General features: G+C 30.6%; 2 protein-coding genes across 2 annotated transcripts; both read left to right on the top strand.

Moving 5' to 3' along the window:
* Positions 1–75: 75 nt before the first annotated feature.
* LOC135953518 (uncharacterized) lies at positions 76–13,384 on the top strand. Its single transcript, XM_065503459.1, has 2 exons — positions 76–145; positions 12,948–13,384. The coding sequence occupies exons 1-2, from the start codon at positions 76–78 to the stop codon at positions 13,382–13,384; spliced, it is 507 nt and encodes a 168-aa protein (XP_065359531.1).
* Positions 13,385–14,271: 887 nt separating this feature from the next.
* LOC135964111 (uncharacterized) lies at positions 14,272–15,069 on the top strand. The gene has a single exon (XM_065516187.1). The coding sequence runs from the start codon at positions 14,387–14,389 to the stop codon at positions 14,864–14,866; it is 480 nt and encodes a 159-aa protein (XP_065372259.1). The 5' UTR covers positions 14,272–14,386; the 3' UTR covers positions 14,867–15,069.
* The last annotated feature ends 1,970 nt before the right edge of the window (positions 15,070–17,039 follow it).

Raw genomic sequence — 17,039 nt, 5'->3', positions numbered from 1 at the left:
TATTTCTTTGAGAATAACGTTGGATAGGTTATCACCAAATTCGTTTGACCAGAATTGGATGATATGGGCACCAACATGACTGCGCTACACGCCATATTGAACATTCTGCACGAGAGATTTGAGGGCATGGTCAACTCACGTGGAGGTATTGTGAGCTGGCCACCGATATTATGTGATTTGAACCCATTTGACTTTTTCTTGTGGGGTTTTTCTATGTCGAAGGTCTATGCGAATAAGTTACAAACCCATGCCATCGCTAAAATTCTTCCTTAATTTTTCACCAGATTCATGGAAAATTGGACATAATTTCGACGATATCTCACACACACTTTGTTTTATTTAAATTTAAAGATAGGAAGACCTATATTAATATTCTTAAACTTATCTTAATGGACAAAATAGCGAGTAAATCAAATTCGCGTAAAACGAGGTTCTAATTTAGAACGAAATGCTTTTGTGGGGCCAATAATTTTTTATTTCGCGTAAAACAATACATCAGTCACATAACAAAAAAGTAATTGGGACCTAAATATCGTCACCTTAAATGAAAGCGGACGTAACTACACAACAATTCAAAATCGAGTTTTTGATTGATTGAACAATTGCCAAGAATACTCTATTATTATTGATAACGTATCCTGTAAAAACAATAAAAATGTAGCTACGTCCGTTTGCATTTAAGGCGACGATATATACATTAAGTAAACTTATTGTTACGAAATTGTACTTGAATTCAAATATAACGATTTTAACGGCTGATTTAAAAGTAGCATAATGCTTTCAAGTAACAGTGCTGTAAAACTGTAACATATCTGTGGGCATTGTTATATAAAAGCTTTCAGTTGATTTGATTGTAAGTTGGCAACGCTGTATTCGAGTTCGAATAATCAGTTAAAGAACATTGTAGAAAGTACACCACAGATGGCGTATGATCTAGAATATTCGAACTTTGACAGTTAAAGAGCTGTCTAGATGGTAATGCAGTGTTATAAATAGTGGCAGAGGTTGCAGTCGTTAGTGAGTTGATCAGAGACGCTTTTCGAAGAAACATCATCTAAGTGCCTTAAAGTGTGTTGTGTTTGTTTCAAGTAAATTCGTGTACATTATAAATTGTGTCTGTAATTCTGAGAATTTATAAACGTGTATAAAAAACATTGTGTGGCTATTTAATTCTGTTGTTGTTGTACATTTTAAAGAAATAAAGAGTTGTTACAATTTTTAAACTACTAAACGGCTTTTATTTGCAATCAAAAGTATCCGGTTTATTTAAAGGAAATAAACCAGCGTTTTGAAAAGGTTAAAACGTAACATTATTTTATTTGTACATTTAAAAACTTACTTAAAACAAAAGTAAAGTAAAAAAACAAATATTTCTTATTAAGGAAATTAAGGAAAAAATGTCAGTTAAAAAAACAAAATATTCTAATACAAAAAACATAACAAAAATGTCATAAAAATTAACGAAGTTTTCAAAAAGAAATCTGTTATTCGCTTGTTTTTTTCGTTTCATGTTGTTTATTGCCGCGTTATATAAAAATCGTGTAAAAAAGTCGCGTATTTGAAAAAATGGTTGCTAATTTGAGATCGCGTAAATGGAGGCTTACCTGTACGAGAGAAAAAAACATATAAACTACATAGGGTTAAATCTAATAATTGAAAAACCAAAAAGGAACAAAAGAAAAAATCTTTAACTAGCACCGAACTATTAAGGTTCACACCAAAATGTTTGAAGTACGAGTAACAAAGCTCCTAAACCAACCTATATAGGAAATTACATGAATTTCAAATGAAATTCAGCAAGAAAAGGTGATAAATTCTTCACAAACCCAAAGGCTTTTATTAAAATTTGATGTCTCACATACAAATGTAAGTGGTTTAAGTTTTCTCACAAAAGCTTTACCTGTTCAGTGAATAAAAAACTAGCAAAGGAAATGATCGTATATAGTGTAATATTGTATGGGGTTTAATTTGAAACCCGCAGTCCTTTGTTCCCTCTCAAAAACAATACAAAATATGGAATATGGAAAACAACAATGTCGTGTCATATACATCCATCCACAATGTAAGTACTTGTTTCATTCATTAGTTTCATTGCATTTCATGCATGTTACTTCACACAATGTTTGTTCCCTTCTGACATGTCAGGAACGAGGTGTACAGGATTTTTAATTTGTGGTTTTGTATGCCCGGTCAGGCTAAAAACATCTAATCTTGTTGGAAATAATCTTAATACTTGTAGTAATTTTATGTAGACGAATGTTTACAGTGTGTGTATAGTTACTATGCAATAATTGTTTTGCGTTACAAGTTGTTATTAGCAAATGTTTATAATGTTGCACTAATGAAAAATTATATAAATTACTTACACACAATGGCTATAAGGGTAATTAGAATAAAAAAATATATATTTTAGCTTTTTTACTATTGGAAATGTAATGGGGGCATTACAGGATACTTACACGAATTGTAGGTAGTTCTGTCAAATACAGGTTGTGACATGTCACACTTTAACAAAAATTTATTAACAAGTGCATGTTAAAGTGAATATGTTGAGGTTAATTAATATTTAAAATATGTTTGTTTTTTAGTAAATAAAATTTGCTGTAATGTTTTAATAAATAACTTGAAATAAATTAAATAAATTTAAATTACAAATTTACGAAATTTAAAAATTGTAAATAATTAATATAATAAAATCTAAAATATGTTTAGAAATTTCTCAATCTGAGAGCTGATCAAATATTTACTATTGACCATGACTCTCTTCTCCCTCACCAAAACTCTTTGGGTGTTTGTCTTCAATAAGTGTCTTGACTTATATGTAATTTAAACATAGTGAACAGCCACAATGCCATTTTATTAGCAGTAATATTTAAATTTACTATTCTTATTTATTTAAATTTTAGCCAAAAGGATAAATAGAATATTTGAAAACAAAACTATTTTAATTAAATTTGCCTATTTAGCATAATTTCATTTATTTTATAAAAATTTAATCTGTTTGAATTAATTTTAAATAAGTGTAATTCATTATTCACATGACTGCACATTATTTTGGTTGGTTTTATGTTAAATATTATTTATTTTAATAAAATTAGCCAACATATTATAACAACAAAGTAATAAAAGCATTGTTTGCCATTCTATATACAAATATGCATAATAATAATTTGGAGATTAATGTGTATTTCTATGTGCACAATTTATGCATACATTTTTTTATATTTACATTTCGTTTTAGAGTTTAAATTTTAGAAAATATTGTATATTTACATCAACAGTGATGATAAATATTTATCGTTCTCGCGACAGTTGGGTCTTTGCTCTGGAACTATCCGAGTCTTATTAAGATTATAAACTCAGCAACAGCAGTATAAACCGAAAGTTTTTTTCCATGAAAGAATTTTCGGAAACAGTGGAACTGTTGCAACAACAACTATTTAGGCAAAAATAATGGATATTCATTAATGTTATCCTTAATTAATGTTATATCTAAAAAATGAGATTTATTATGTTGCTCACAATAGGTATTTTTGTGAGATGATTTCATCGTTGGAGTCGTCGACACATTTCTTCAGGTTTGGAAACAAGAAATAGTACGTCGCACAGTAGGTTGGATGGTACCCAAAGTGGCGATTAATTCATAGAAGCCGTAGTTTTAAAATATTATATTTTTTTATTGATGAGTTATTATAAGCACATAAAAACACAGCATTTTAGAAAAAAAAGGTTAAAAAAAAAAATTTAACCCTTTAAGCGCATTATTGTTTTTTGGAAAAAATACCTTTTTTCACAATTTATGCTGTAACTTTGTAATGGAAAGCGATAAATTATTGAATAAAATTGGAAATTAAAGCATACTTCATGTGCTACTAAAAAAATAAAATTATAAATTTATTATATGTATTTATATTAGTATAAATTTAATTTAAAATCCAATTTTTGTTTTACACAAAATTTTATAAATGTACAAATTTTTTTTAAAAAAAGCCACAAAAGACAATATTATAAATTTTTGTAATGAACAATCATAAATACATAAAAACACAACTTTAAAAAAAATGTAAGAAAAAAATGTTTTAACCTATTTTGTATCAGAATATGTTTTTTAGCAAGAGGAGTTCTTTTACTATAACTTAAATAAGTAAAAAACCTCAATAAACCCACACGAGTTTTTTTCTGTATATAGAAGCTGAAAATTCATATTTTAAGAGCATTTAATGGAATTTACCCGATCTCGCCCTGATTTTTTTTAAACTCAATCTATATATCGAAAAACCCCCAATAATGGAGAACTTTAAAAAAAATCTTAAAAAATATTTTCAAAACATTTATCTAAACAAAAATTATTTATTTATGTTCTCAAATACCTGAAGTTGATGGTTCCATTTTAATATTTCTACTTTTAACAGATTTAACAAAAAATATAAGCTCTCGAAATATCACAATTTTCAATTTTAACCACAGCACGCAAAATTTGTAAAAATTATTTGACTTTGACCGCTCACTGCCAATAAAGTAAGTTACTCACAACTGTAATTTTAGCAGTTTGTGATGTATTATTTAATGCACTTTAACCCAATACCAAACATGACTGAAACAGATAAAGTTCAGCTTTTGAATTAATCGCCACTTTTGGTACATTTCAACCCTCTGTGCGTCGGTGTTAAATCCGGAGAATATGGCGAACAATTTGAGCATTTAATAGCCTAATGCACATGTGTGTATCATTTTGTGTACCTATATTCATCTTGCGGAAAGCTTTCTCATGGCTTTCACAATCTCTCGCACTTGCAATCTCCAATGCCTATCGTATTTTTTGTCAATTTTTTCGGGTATAGAGACCTGAAATGGGCTTTCACAATCTCTTGCACATTCAATCTCCGATCGGCCAACACCATATCATTTTTTTGTCAATTGTTTTGGGTGTAGAGACCTCAAATGGACGTCCAGGACATTTGGTCAGCCACAATGAAATTTAGTAAACCACTTTCTTACCATTGAAATTTATGGTGCATAGTATTTATCAAGCTTAGCCTTTTTTGAGTGATGATTTTTTTCCGCAAAAAATAATGCCTAATGATCTGACGAAATTCAGATTTTTCCAATTTCTCCTCAAGTCACAAGGTAGTTTGCTATCGATGTCTGTCAAACATAAACTAAATGACTCAGCTTGTACAAATTTTAACAGGAATCAACTAACAGATGGCTGTTGACAGGAGCAGTGTTGGCCTTTCATTGACACACTCTCGTAAGAATGGTTTGGAAAATAATTTTCTAATATAATAATTTTTGGTTACATCGAAAAGTAATTAATTTTTTGGACTATAAATCAGAAATTAGCCTAAGTTTGATGAAACAGAAAAACATAACTATTAAAAATGCATTATGCAGCAGCACTGGCGTAGATAGGTGGGGGCAGGGGTGGCCACAAGCTAACATAAAGGAGTCGAATACGCAAGCCATTTTGGTTCATTGTTTATCCTACAGGCTAAACTTAGTTATTGTGGATTCGTGTTCACACATATGTATCATCAGCGCAAACATTCTTAACATAGTAATGATTTAAAAAGCCTAAGCCAAGCTCTTCATATTAAACAGTATAATAATATAATAAACAGCCTTTGCACAACTAGATGGAGTTGTGATATAAAAATGTGAGAAAAAAGTAAGTGAGTAATTAAAAATTACGCTGTAATTAAAAGTGATCTTGAAGATTTCAACATTAGGTAAAAGGTAAAATCTGGATTTGCCGGATTCTATTCCTTCAGTTGATTATTGGAAGTTAAATATATATAATCCAGTAATAGATAGCATAATTTTTAATATCGAATACCGATTCCAAAACATTCCATTACCTAAAGCTGTTAACAATTTCTTTAAATTAGATTTGGATGGCGCCGATGAACTCATTATTAATTACATGTTTTGCATGATAATTGATATGATAAAATCCAAAATTGACAAGAATATCTCTCCAAGCATTTACATACTTTTACAAGTGGCAATAAGTCTTACCATCAGTTCTGCTAGTTGCGAAAGCAGTTTCTCAGATATGCGTAGAATAAAACAATGGTTACGTAGTGCAATGCTTCAGGAACGATTTTCAAATTTAGCAGTTTTTTTTCAACTCAATTCTTTATTTATAATAATATTTGTACAAAGGAGTTTAGATATAAATAAATCTTTTCAACTCAAAAATAGTATTTTGTCTAACTAATATAATAAGGAATAAATAACAGTTTAGATCAAGACGAAAACTAAAAAAAACCCATTTAAATTTAAAAAAAAATTATAAAAATTTTTTATATAATAAATTAGCAGTTTTAAATATTGAAAATGAAGTAGTTATGTTAGCAAACTCAATTTTTGTGATATTTTAGTCATAGAGAATAGACATAGAGCGAAAACTCTCCTGTCAAAGACCTAATTTAGTTGTCAGAAACCTAAGTGGTGAGATTAGTAGAAAAAACTATGTGAAAACAAAAACAACACTCGTATGTGTGATTATTTTGAGTAATTTTTTTGTTTGAGTTTTTTTCTAGTTTTCGCTCTATGTTTCTCTATGATTTTAGTTTTATTTTTACTATTTGGGAAGTGCACTTGCCCACCCCAGAGTAATAGTCTAGCTACGCTTATGTGCAGCAGCCAACAGAGACCTGCGCTGGACGCATAAGTGTCGGTTAAGCCGAGCCGCCGGGTCGTAAAATATTAGGACATTATGACATGATAAAAGACCTTGTGAATTGACCAATAGTTTCCTAGAAAAATAGATTAAATTTTGTGTACACGCAGAGAAAAAAATATAATTGGGCATGGTTACTGTAACCATTTATATAGTGTTACAAGATTTTCAATAATATTATAGTCACAGTAACCATTTACATGATTGTGGTAACCATAATATGGTTACAGTAAACAAATATATGTTTGTGGCAACCATATTTATGATTAATAATTTTATCATAATATGTTGTTCTCAGATTATGATAAGCCTTAAGCCGAGACCACCATAATATGATAAGTCCTTCATCATATGAATGGTTGTCACAAACATATATTTGTTTACTGTAACCATATATATGGTTGATACAATCATGTAAATCGTAAATTAACCATATTATGGTTACCACAATCATGTAAATGGTTACTGTGACTATAATATTGTTAAAAAATTTGTAACAATATTGAAATGGTTACAGTAACCATGCCCAACTATATTTTTTCTCTGCGTGTAGTGCACCAATTTTTTATAATAGGTTTAATTCACTAAATTTATGATCATTCAGATATTTAATAATATGTTTTTGTCGTTCTGAGAACTGAAAAATTTTTAAATTTTAAGAAAATATTAATGATTTTAGTTATCTAAAAAATTGCGATTTTCTGCCGGAAATTTGAAAATAGTGAATTTTTCGCACAGGCATAAATTGTTAAATTTTCATATAATTTACATATTTTCAGCATTAAAGGAAGGAAAACACATAAAGTCTTAAGTAAGTTTGTAATATGTCCAAAAGATAAATAACTTTCGCCATCAAATTCGGTCGATTAAATTATTTCAATATGAACAAATTTTCATATAGAAATTGAATTTTATGTGGATACCAACATTTTATTTTTTAAAATTAGTTAATATGGAAGCTATAACCACTTACGAACCGATCATCAATTTCGATCGTGTGAGTTATTTATATATTAAACTTAATTGTGTCGAATTTGATGTGGATACCAACGGAGCTATGATCAAGGAATTTCAATAATTGCGCATTGCACTTTTGAATGAAGTGATTTATTCATAAAGTTTTAAAGGACAAAAAGCTTATGATTTGATAAATACTTGCAATACATAATAACTGTAAAAGTTCGTTAAAATCGCTGGTGAGAAATCCAAAAAGTGCTGTATTCTGTAAGCTTTGGGATGGATTCTCCCATATATGAAATAAAAAATCTATGAAAACTAAATTATTAAAATTTCACTAGAAAAACCATCTAATATTTATTTTTAACTAGTTGACCCCGGCTTCGCCCGGTAGCATTTACTAATGTTAGTTCGTCAAGTTTCTCCAACCCACTCACACCAGCCTGTTCTTATTTATTTGCAAATAAAATATCTAAATTTGTACTGCATACTTTAGGGAGCTTTTTTATTACAGTTGACTGGACTCACAACAAAAAAAAAAAAAAAAATGTCCGAGTTTTACCCGGAATTTTCGAATTTGTTTTCTTTAAAAACCATCTCCTGAAAATTTCGAATCGAATAAAAAACAAGTAAGAGTGCTATATTCGGCTATGCCGAATCTTATATACCCTTCACCTTTGTTGTGGATGCATTATTATTTTTTATAATTAGTATATATGTATGTACATTGCCCACTTTCAGCGTACAGCATCCTAAATTTATCAAGAACACAAAAAACAACAACAACGCCAAACGAAACAGAACACCAAAAGAAAAAACAAAAACAAAATACGCAAGGCAATGAAACCAACACACATCCAAACATACGTTTAATTGTATAAAAAACAACAACAACGCCAAAAGAAACAAAATACGCAAAGCATGCACATTCAAACATACGATTTGTTGTTTTTTTGTCAAAAAAACCAACACACAACCAAACTAAACTTTAGTTGTATAAAAAACAACAACAACGCCAAAAGAAACAAAACACAAAAAAAACAAAATACACAAAGCTTGCACATCCAAGCATACGTTTTGTTGTTTTTTTGTCAAAGCATGCAATACATTGTGTTCTTTGATGAAATTTTCAGAGGTTGTCTCGGATTTTTGCTCATATCTCCGTTATTTATGGACGGATTTTGCTGATTTTAAATAGCAAAATTCTCGAAAGTATGTCTGACAGAATTGTTGAAGATTTGGATCCCGGAGATATCTGGGGCCTTCAGAAAATTGATTTCAACAGACAGACAGACAGACGGACAGACAGACAGACAGACAGACAGACAGACAGACAGACAGACGGACATGGCTTAATCGACTCCGCTATCTATAAGGATCCAGAATATATATACTTTATAGGGTCGGAAATGAAAAATGTAGAAATTACAAACGGAATGACAAACTTATATATACCCTTCTCACGAAGCTGAAGGGTATAAAAACAAAATACGCAAAGCTTGCACATCCAACCATAATTTTGTTGCTTTTTTGTCAAAGCATGCAATACATTGTGTTTTTTGATGAAATTTTCAGAGGTTGTCTCGGATTTTTGCTCATATCTCCGTTATTTATGGACGGATTTTGCTGATTTTAAATAGCAAAATTCTCGAAAGTATGTCTGACAGAATTGTTGAAGATTTGGATCTCGGAGATATCTGGGGCCTTCAGAAAATTGATTTCAACAGACAGACAGACAGACAGACGGACAGACGGACAGACGGACAGACAGACAGACGGACATGGCTTAATCGACTCCGCTATCTATAAGGATCCAGAATATATATACTTTATAGGGTCGGAAATGAAAAATGTAGAAATTACAAACGGAATGACAAACTTATATATACCCTTCTCACGAAGCTGAAGGGTATTAAAATGCATAAGTATTATTATGTTTTACTATTTAAAAACTTAAGTATTGTGGAGTTGTTAAATTATAAAGTAGTCGGGTTTTTCATTCATTGAAACTTTTTCAAATGTTAATAATAATATGACATTACCAGTAAAGTAATGTAAAATAACATTGCAACAAAAATTTTTACGCTACACAGCGGTATAGAAAACAAGTTAGAACGGAATCTTCGGCTTTGCCGAATCTTAAATAAATTATTAATTAATTCCACCTGCATATGTATTTTTTATGTTGATATACATATATGGGAGCTATAACCAATTATAGGCCGATCATCATAGAATTAGGTATATCGATTTTGGTATATATGGGGATTATTTATGATGAATTTCAACTTAATAGCGATATTTATAAGATATTTATGCTAATTTAAGTGATTTTCGGAAGTGAACTTTATATGGGGGCTATGGTCAAATATGGGCCGATCCACAAAAAATTTAGTGTTGTAATTTCATTTAGCACGAAACTTATTTTTGCTGAATTTTGTATGGATACTGCAATTCTGAAGGCATTTATAGACCATAGAACCATATTTCGGGAAGAAATTTGTATGGGGGCTAGGAGAAATCATGAACCGATTTTTTTTTTTTAGGTTGTCTCACATTTTGGTTCATAGCTCTGGTTCTACTAAACCGATTTTGCTGATTTTCAATACCAAACTGCTTAGGACAACAATAAACACATTTTTTCCAAGTCTACCAATTTTGTTTGCGTATTTTGGAGGTGAGCGTGTTTTACACAGACGGACAGACAGACGGACATGGCTGAATCGACTTAGAATTTCATAAGGATCAAGAAAATATATACTTTGTTGGTTCTCAGATGAATATTTCTAAATGTTACACACGGAATGACAAACTTATGTATATATACCCTCATTCACCATTTGTGGTGTTGGAGGGTATAAAAAGAGGGAAATAAATCTGTAGCTTCTAAACGGTTAGTCTGGTTTGAATGAAATTCCACATTCGCAAAGAGGAAGTGTGTTCATGAAGTTCGATATTACCACGACAGCTATATTTATATTGTTACGAAATTGCATTATCAATTTGAATTTAACGGCTGCTTGCAACATTCATCATGTTTATCAACACTTCCACCGGTAGAAACTTGTACATATAAACACTGTCGATAGCAAGCTGTTATTAACATTGTTTATAAGTACGGCAACATTGACTGTTCAGCTGTTTTAAAAGCTCTGGGTGATCATTACAGAAATAGATAATACTAGAGTTTGCTGGTAGATGACGCTGTGTATATAAATAGTAACATCTGCTGAGGAGCCTGTATATCGAAGCACTGCTTGACTATTTAAATTGTTATTGTGTAAACTAAAATAAATAAAGAGTTGCTACAATTTTTAAACCACTTGTCGCTTTTTTTGCAATTTAAGAATCCGATTTATTTAAAGGAAATAAACCACCGTATTTAAAAGGTAAAAGTGTAACAAGTTTTAAATCTCTAAACTCCTTTTGAAGCAAAATTTGCTGATAGAGAAATAAAGAAAGTGGGTGAACTGAAAAAATAAATCTGTAACGATTTTAAGAAAATTTCCCTTGGCTTAAATTTATCAATAGCTCCTTTATAGCCATGGGAAATCGGGCTATCCATTTAGAAGTTACAGATATATTTCCACTTTTTTCAATTAACCCACTGTGTGTCGGGTGAAGTTTATCGACAAAATTTGTATGAAAACCACACAATTTTTAATATTCAGGCCATTAATATGGTATTTATATAAGAATCTCGCAAGAAACTTTTTGTCGGGACCAAATATTGTCAGTCCATGTATGAAAATAAATATATAAATATGTAATAATGTAAAGTAAACAAGTAAGAGTGCTATATTCGGCTGTGCCGAATCTTATATACCCTTCACCAAATTATACTTCAAAATTTTAAATATTTTTAGGTAAACAAAATTTAATTTTTTTTTCAGTTGTTTTTTGAATTTTTTGGAAAAAAATTTTTTTCGATTGTTATTTTAATTTTTTTTTTTAAATTTAAATTTTTTTTTTTTAAATTTAAAAATTTTTTTTTTTAAATTTTAAAATTTTTTTTTTTTAAATTTTAAAATTTTTTTTTGTTTTTTAAATTTTTTTTTTTTTTTAAAAAAATTCGGGTTCAAAATTTTTTTCCCGATTTTGACCCATTGTAGGTCCAACTTAATATGGTCTTATATACGTCGTTGCAAATGTCTTTGAAATATCTATCATTAGATATCCATATTGTCTATATTAATGTCTTAGTAATCCAGATATAGGTAAAAAAATAGGTCAAAAATCGAGGTTGTCTTGGTTTTTTCCTCATATCTCAGCCATTTGTGGACCGATTTTGCTGATTTTAAATAGCAAAATTCTCGAAAGCATGTCTGACAGAACTATTGAAGATTTGGATTCTGAAGATATCTGGGGTCTTCAGAAAACTGATTTCAACAGACAGACAGACAGACAGACGGACAGACAGACAGACAGACAGACAGACAGACAGACAGACAGACAGACAGACAGACAGACAGACAGACAGACAGACAGACAGACAGACAGACAGACAGACAGACAGACAGACAGACAGACAGACAGACAGACAGACAGACAGACAGACAGACAGACAGACAGACAGACAGACAGACAGACAGACAGACGGACATGGCTTAATCGACTCTGCTATCTATAAGGATCCAGAATATATATACTTTATAGGGTCGGAAATGAAAAATGTAGAAATTACAAACGGAATGACAAACTTATATATACCCTTCTCACGAAGCTGAAGGGTATAAAAATCAGCCAAATCGCTCCACCCGTTCTCACGTGATGGCATTACATACATGGACCATTTCATTTTTATATATATAGATACAAAAGATTCCACAATTTAATATATGGGTGCGCCGATAGACCAATCGATAGTGCGCTGAACTATTAATCTGAGGGTTGCGGGTTCGATTCCCGCCAGAGACTCTGGGTGTATCTGCAGACAAGCAAAACGCTTCGCAGTTTGTGATTGTTTAAAAAAAAATAAAAAATTACTCATAAAAAATCGGTAAAAATACAGGGACATAAATAGGATCCTATTAAATAAAGGCAAATGCTAAACAATTTGCAATAGTTCAAAACGTTATCAACAAATTAAAAATATTTGTTGCTTAAAGCGAAATTTAACACTCTCAATATTTAAGATGCGGCTTACGTTGGCAGTTTTAAAATACATTTTCAACGTTTAACAACATTTAGCAGTTTTCGTGAATTTATTTATTTATTTGTTTAATTTTAACATAAAGAAAATTTAAATTGAATTGAACAAATAGTAGACAGAAAGTACAACAATATGGTGAAAACTCTTTTATAGCTAGCGAATGTGGTTTATCAACATTTTATCATCGTAAAACTACAAATACAACCGAACAACCAGAAAGTACAACTGCTACAACCAGCGATCGATTGTCACCTGCCTATTATAAATCGAACAATATACCCGAAGTGGACGAGGGTTGCAGTATTTTTTACGTATGCAGGCAGAAGCTTAGGACTGTCGAAATCCCCAAACCCTGTATAAAATTCTGCGTCAAAAACATTGAATGTGATAATGGAAAAATAACAAATGGTGCACCCGGTCAATGTGTAGAACTGAATGAAGAAATGGTGTCCCATGAATACAAAGATGAGTTAGAAGGTACTACCAATCCCCAAAATTTGCAAGCGGCCATGATTTTGATTGAGATTAATTTTCCTTGTCAGCCGGGTTATTTGCCAGACAGCCGTAGTCGCTGTCGTGAAGTGTGGTAATACACATTAACAATGGAAAATTGACTTCAATTAAGAAATTTGTGATCCCAATTAAGTTTTCGTATTAACGAATTTGTAAATTATGAGGTTTACCTCTATTTTAAAGTCAATTAATGAAAACTAAGAAATTTAATTGAAAAATAAAAGCAAGTTTCAATTAAACTATTAACTGAACTAATTAAAAAAATAATTAATTGAATTAATTAAAAAATTCTTTTAAAATGTCTAAAATTTCAATTAAATTGTTAATCAAATTAATTAAAAAAAACAATTGATTATAAAATATAACTTTAATTGAAAGAATTAATATATTATTTAAATTTTCTATCTAAATAATCTGTGCGAATATAATATCTGAAGATTTTACTTTTAATAGTCCCAAGCTGCATTTTGTTTTATTTCTATAGTTTTTTATATCTATTAACTCAGTTTCGATACCAAATTATTAAAATTTCACTAGAAAAATGTAATTAAAAGATTCCACAATTTAAAAATAATTTCCCCTTTACATTATTATTTCATAATCTCTCTATTTAACTAAATAACAAAAGTAAAAATTGTATTAAACATAAAATTACACCTAAACGTTAAGAGTTCCAAACAAAACAATCGGTGAAAATTACAAAGTAATCTGTATGATTATTTATGCGAACATAAATAAGCTCCAATTAAATAAACAAAAATTTTAAACAATTTGTAAATTTTATTAAAATCACACAACACATACTTATATGTATTTATAAAGTTAACATAACAATCACACAACACAAAATATATAGTTCAAAAGATTATCAATAAATTAAAAATATTTGTAGCTTAAAGCGAAATTTAACACTCTCAATATTTAAGATGCGGCATCCGTTGGCAGTTTTAAAATACATTTTCAACGTTTAACAACATTCAGCAGTTTTTGTGAATTTATTTATTTAATTTTTATTTGTTCTTTACCATAAAGAAAATTCAAATTGAATTTAACAAAAAGTACAGAGAAAGTACAACAAAATGTTGAAAACTCTTTTATTGCTGGGTGTGTGTTTTGTTATATTGGCCACGGGCGAATGTGGTTTATCAACACTTTATCATCGTAAAACTACAACCGAACAACCTGAAAGTACAACTGCTACAGCCAGCGATCGAGTGTCAGCTGCCTATTATAAATCGAACAATGTACCCAAAGTGGACGAGGGTTGCAGCATAACTTTCGAATGCAAGAAGAAGCTTAAGGCTGCCGAGAATCCCAAACCCTGTGTAAAATTCTGCGTTAAATTCATTGAATGTGAGAATGGAAAGAAAACAAATGGTGCACCCGGTCAGTGTGTAGAACTGAATGAAGAAATGGTGTCCCAAGAATACAATGATTGTAAAAAGGATAAGGAGGAAGGTACCTCCAACAGCCACATTATGCAAGTGGCCATGATTGATTTTCCTTGTCAGCCGGGTTACTTGCCCGACAGTCGTGGTCGCTGTCGTGAAGTTTGGTAGTAGATATTAGTACCTGCTGCTTACCCCTTTGCCGAAAAAGGAACGCAAAACTTTACTGCTGTCTTTAAAACTTATGGTGTGTGCATGTGATACGAAATACTCAATTTTACCAAAGAATAAAAAGTGTGGCCTTTTCAAAAAGGTGTAAAATAAAAATTGTTAAAAAAAAAATTATAATAAATTGATTTTCATTTTTCCCTATACCTTTCCACATTTTTTTTGGCTTCGTATTTCAGTCTTTCGATATTTTTTTGTCAATCTACTTTAAAAGGTAGCATGTGTCACATATTCGACGTGAGCTTGTTGCTATAAATCAGTGTGTGCGTGTGTATAAAAAATTCGTGTGTAATCAAACAAAATAAAAGATTTTGCGTTGAGACCACAATTTCAGAGAAAAACAACTAAGAAAGTATGGTAGATCAAGCTCGACCATATAATACCCTATACTGAGTATACGATAAAATCATTTTAGTAATTTTCGGATATGGGCCTTAAATGTGATCTATGACAAATTGTGAACCGATCGCCATGAAGTTACAATAGGTCGCGTGATTTCTTTCTATATGAAACTTATTTTTGTTAAAATATATTTGGATTGCATCATATATCTGAGATTTATGCTATGGCCAATTAAGGGCCGATCGCCATGAAATTGGGTCGCGTGAATTACTTCTATATGAAACTTATTTCCTGTTGATGTTTTGTGGATGCCAATATTTGTAAGAGATTTATGATCGTTAAAGTGATCTTCGGAAGTGGGCATTGATTCTGAGTCAATCGTTATAATTTTAGGTGGGTGTTGGATGAATATTTGTTGACGTTACAAACATCAGAATTAGCGCAATATACCCTCCTTTTATTTAAGATTATAAATATATAGGAATTTGTTGTTATCAGTAGACACTTACTTGTGTTTGAACATCAAGGTTGTTATTTTTTTTTAGATTTCTCAAAGAGAAGCTAATTAGATGTTGTCGTTGTTGTTTTTGTTTGTTTTAACAAAATATCTGTCTATGATTATACTTATATGGTTGCTTTCAATCTAACCCTAGAGAGGTGAAGCTGGAATTTTGTGCGCTTTATTTATTTTTAGAAACTTATTGGGGTGAGGAATAATGTCATTTCGTATAAAATATAAAATCAGTGCATTTAAAAAATTGAGCATTGGTAGATTTGTTTATTTATATTTATAGCATAGAGAATAGGCCTAACTCAGTTGTCAGAAACCTAAGTCGTGAGAATGCATTAGTAGAAAAAACTATGTGAAAACAAAAACAACACTCGTATGTGTGATTATTTTGAGTAATTTTTTGTTTGAGTTTTTTTTAGTTTCCGCTCTATGTTTCTCTATGATTTATAGTTTGTAATTTGTTTTGATTTTGAGCATGAGTTTTGAAAAAATAAAAATTATAATTATATACTCATAAATTGGATAAAATAATAATAATGACTTTATGAAAGAAAATCAAATTTTAAGAAAAACTTTTTTAACGTTAATTTTATACCTTCCATAATATTGAGTGGCGAGTTTTGATTTTAATAACTTATAAGTAATTTTAAAGGGTACATATCTGACATTTATTTTCACTTAAGTTTTTTTTGCTTCGAAAATGTCGAATTTTGTATGCGGGAATTTTGAAAAAAGTGCAGCATATGATGCGAGAAATGGTTTGTGCGGTTCAGAAGTGGTGATTTTAACACGGAAGACAAAGATAACCCAGGCCAGCAAAAAAAGTTTGAAAACCAAAAATTGGATGCATTACTCCACGAAGATTGTTGTAAAACTCAACAAGTGATTACAAAATCATTGTGATCTACTCAAGAATGCATTCCAAAGCAGGTAAATTGGGAAACATACAAATTGAAGCCGAGAGACCTTGAAAGACGATTTTGCATGTCCGAAATGATGCTTGAACGCTATAAAAGAAAGTAATTTTTGCACTCAATCTTTACTTTCTATCAAAAGTGGATCCATTACGATAATCCGAAGCATAAGAGATCGTATGTGAAGCCAGGCCAAGCAGCCGAATGGACACCATAGCCAAATATCCATGGCGCTAAGGTAATTATCTGTAGTTGGTGCGATCAAAAGGGTCGCATCTATTATGAGCTACGGAAATCTGATCAGACCATCACAGGGAAACTGTACCGAATGCAACTGATTCGTTTGAAA

This window comes from Calliphora vicina, chromosome 1, assembly GCF_958450345.1.
Source record: "Calliphora vicina chromosome 1, idCalVici1.1, whole genome shotgun sequence".
NCBI classification, from domain to species: domain Eukaryota; kingdom Metazoa; phylum Arthropoda; class Insecta; order Diptera; family Calliphoridae; genus Calliphora; species Calliphora vicina.
Note: the sequence above shows the minus strand (reverse complement) of the source record. Positions and strands in the feature narration are given on the sequence as shown.

Excerpts from the sequence above, each read along its gene's own strand:
- LOC135953518 (XM_065503459.1), top strand. The coding sequence starts at position 76 with ATGACTGCGCTACACGCCATATTGAACATTCTGCACGAGAGATTTGAG. Across the intron at positions 146-12,947 it reads CATGGTCAACTCACGTGGAG|CTAGCGAATGTGGTTTATCA; the intron begins GTATTGTGAGCT and ends ACTCTTTTATAG.
- LOC135964111 (XM_065516187.1), top strand. The coding sequence starts at position 14,387 with ATGTTGAAAACTCTTTTATTGCTGGGTGTGTGTTTTGTTATATTGGCC.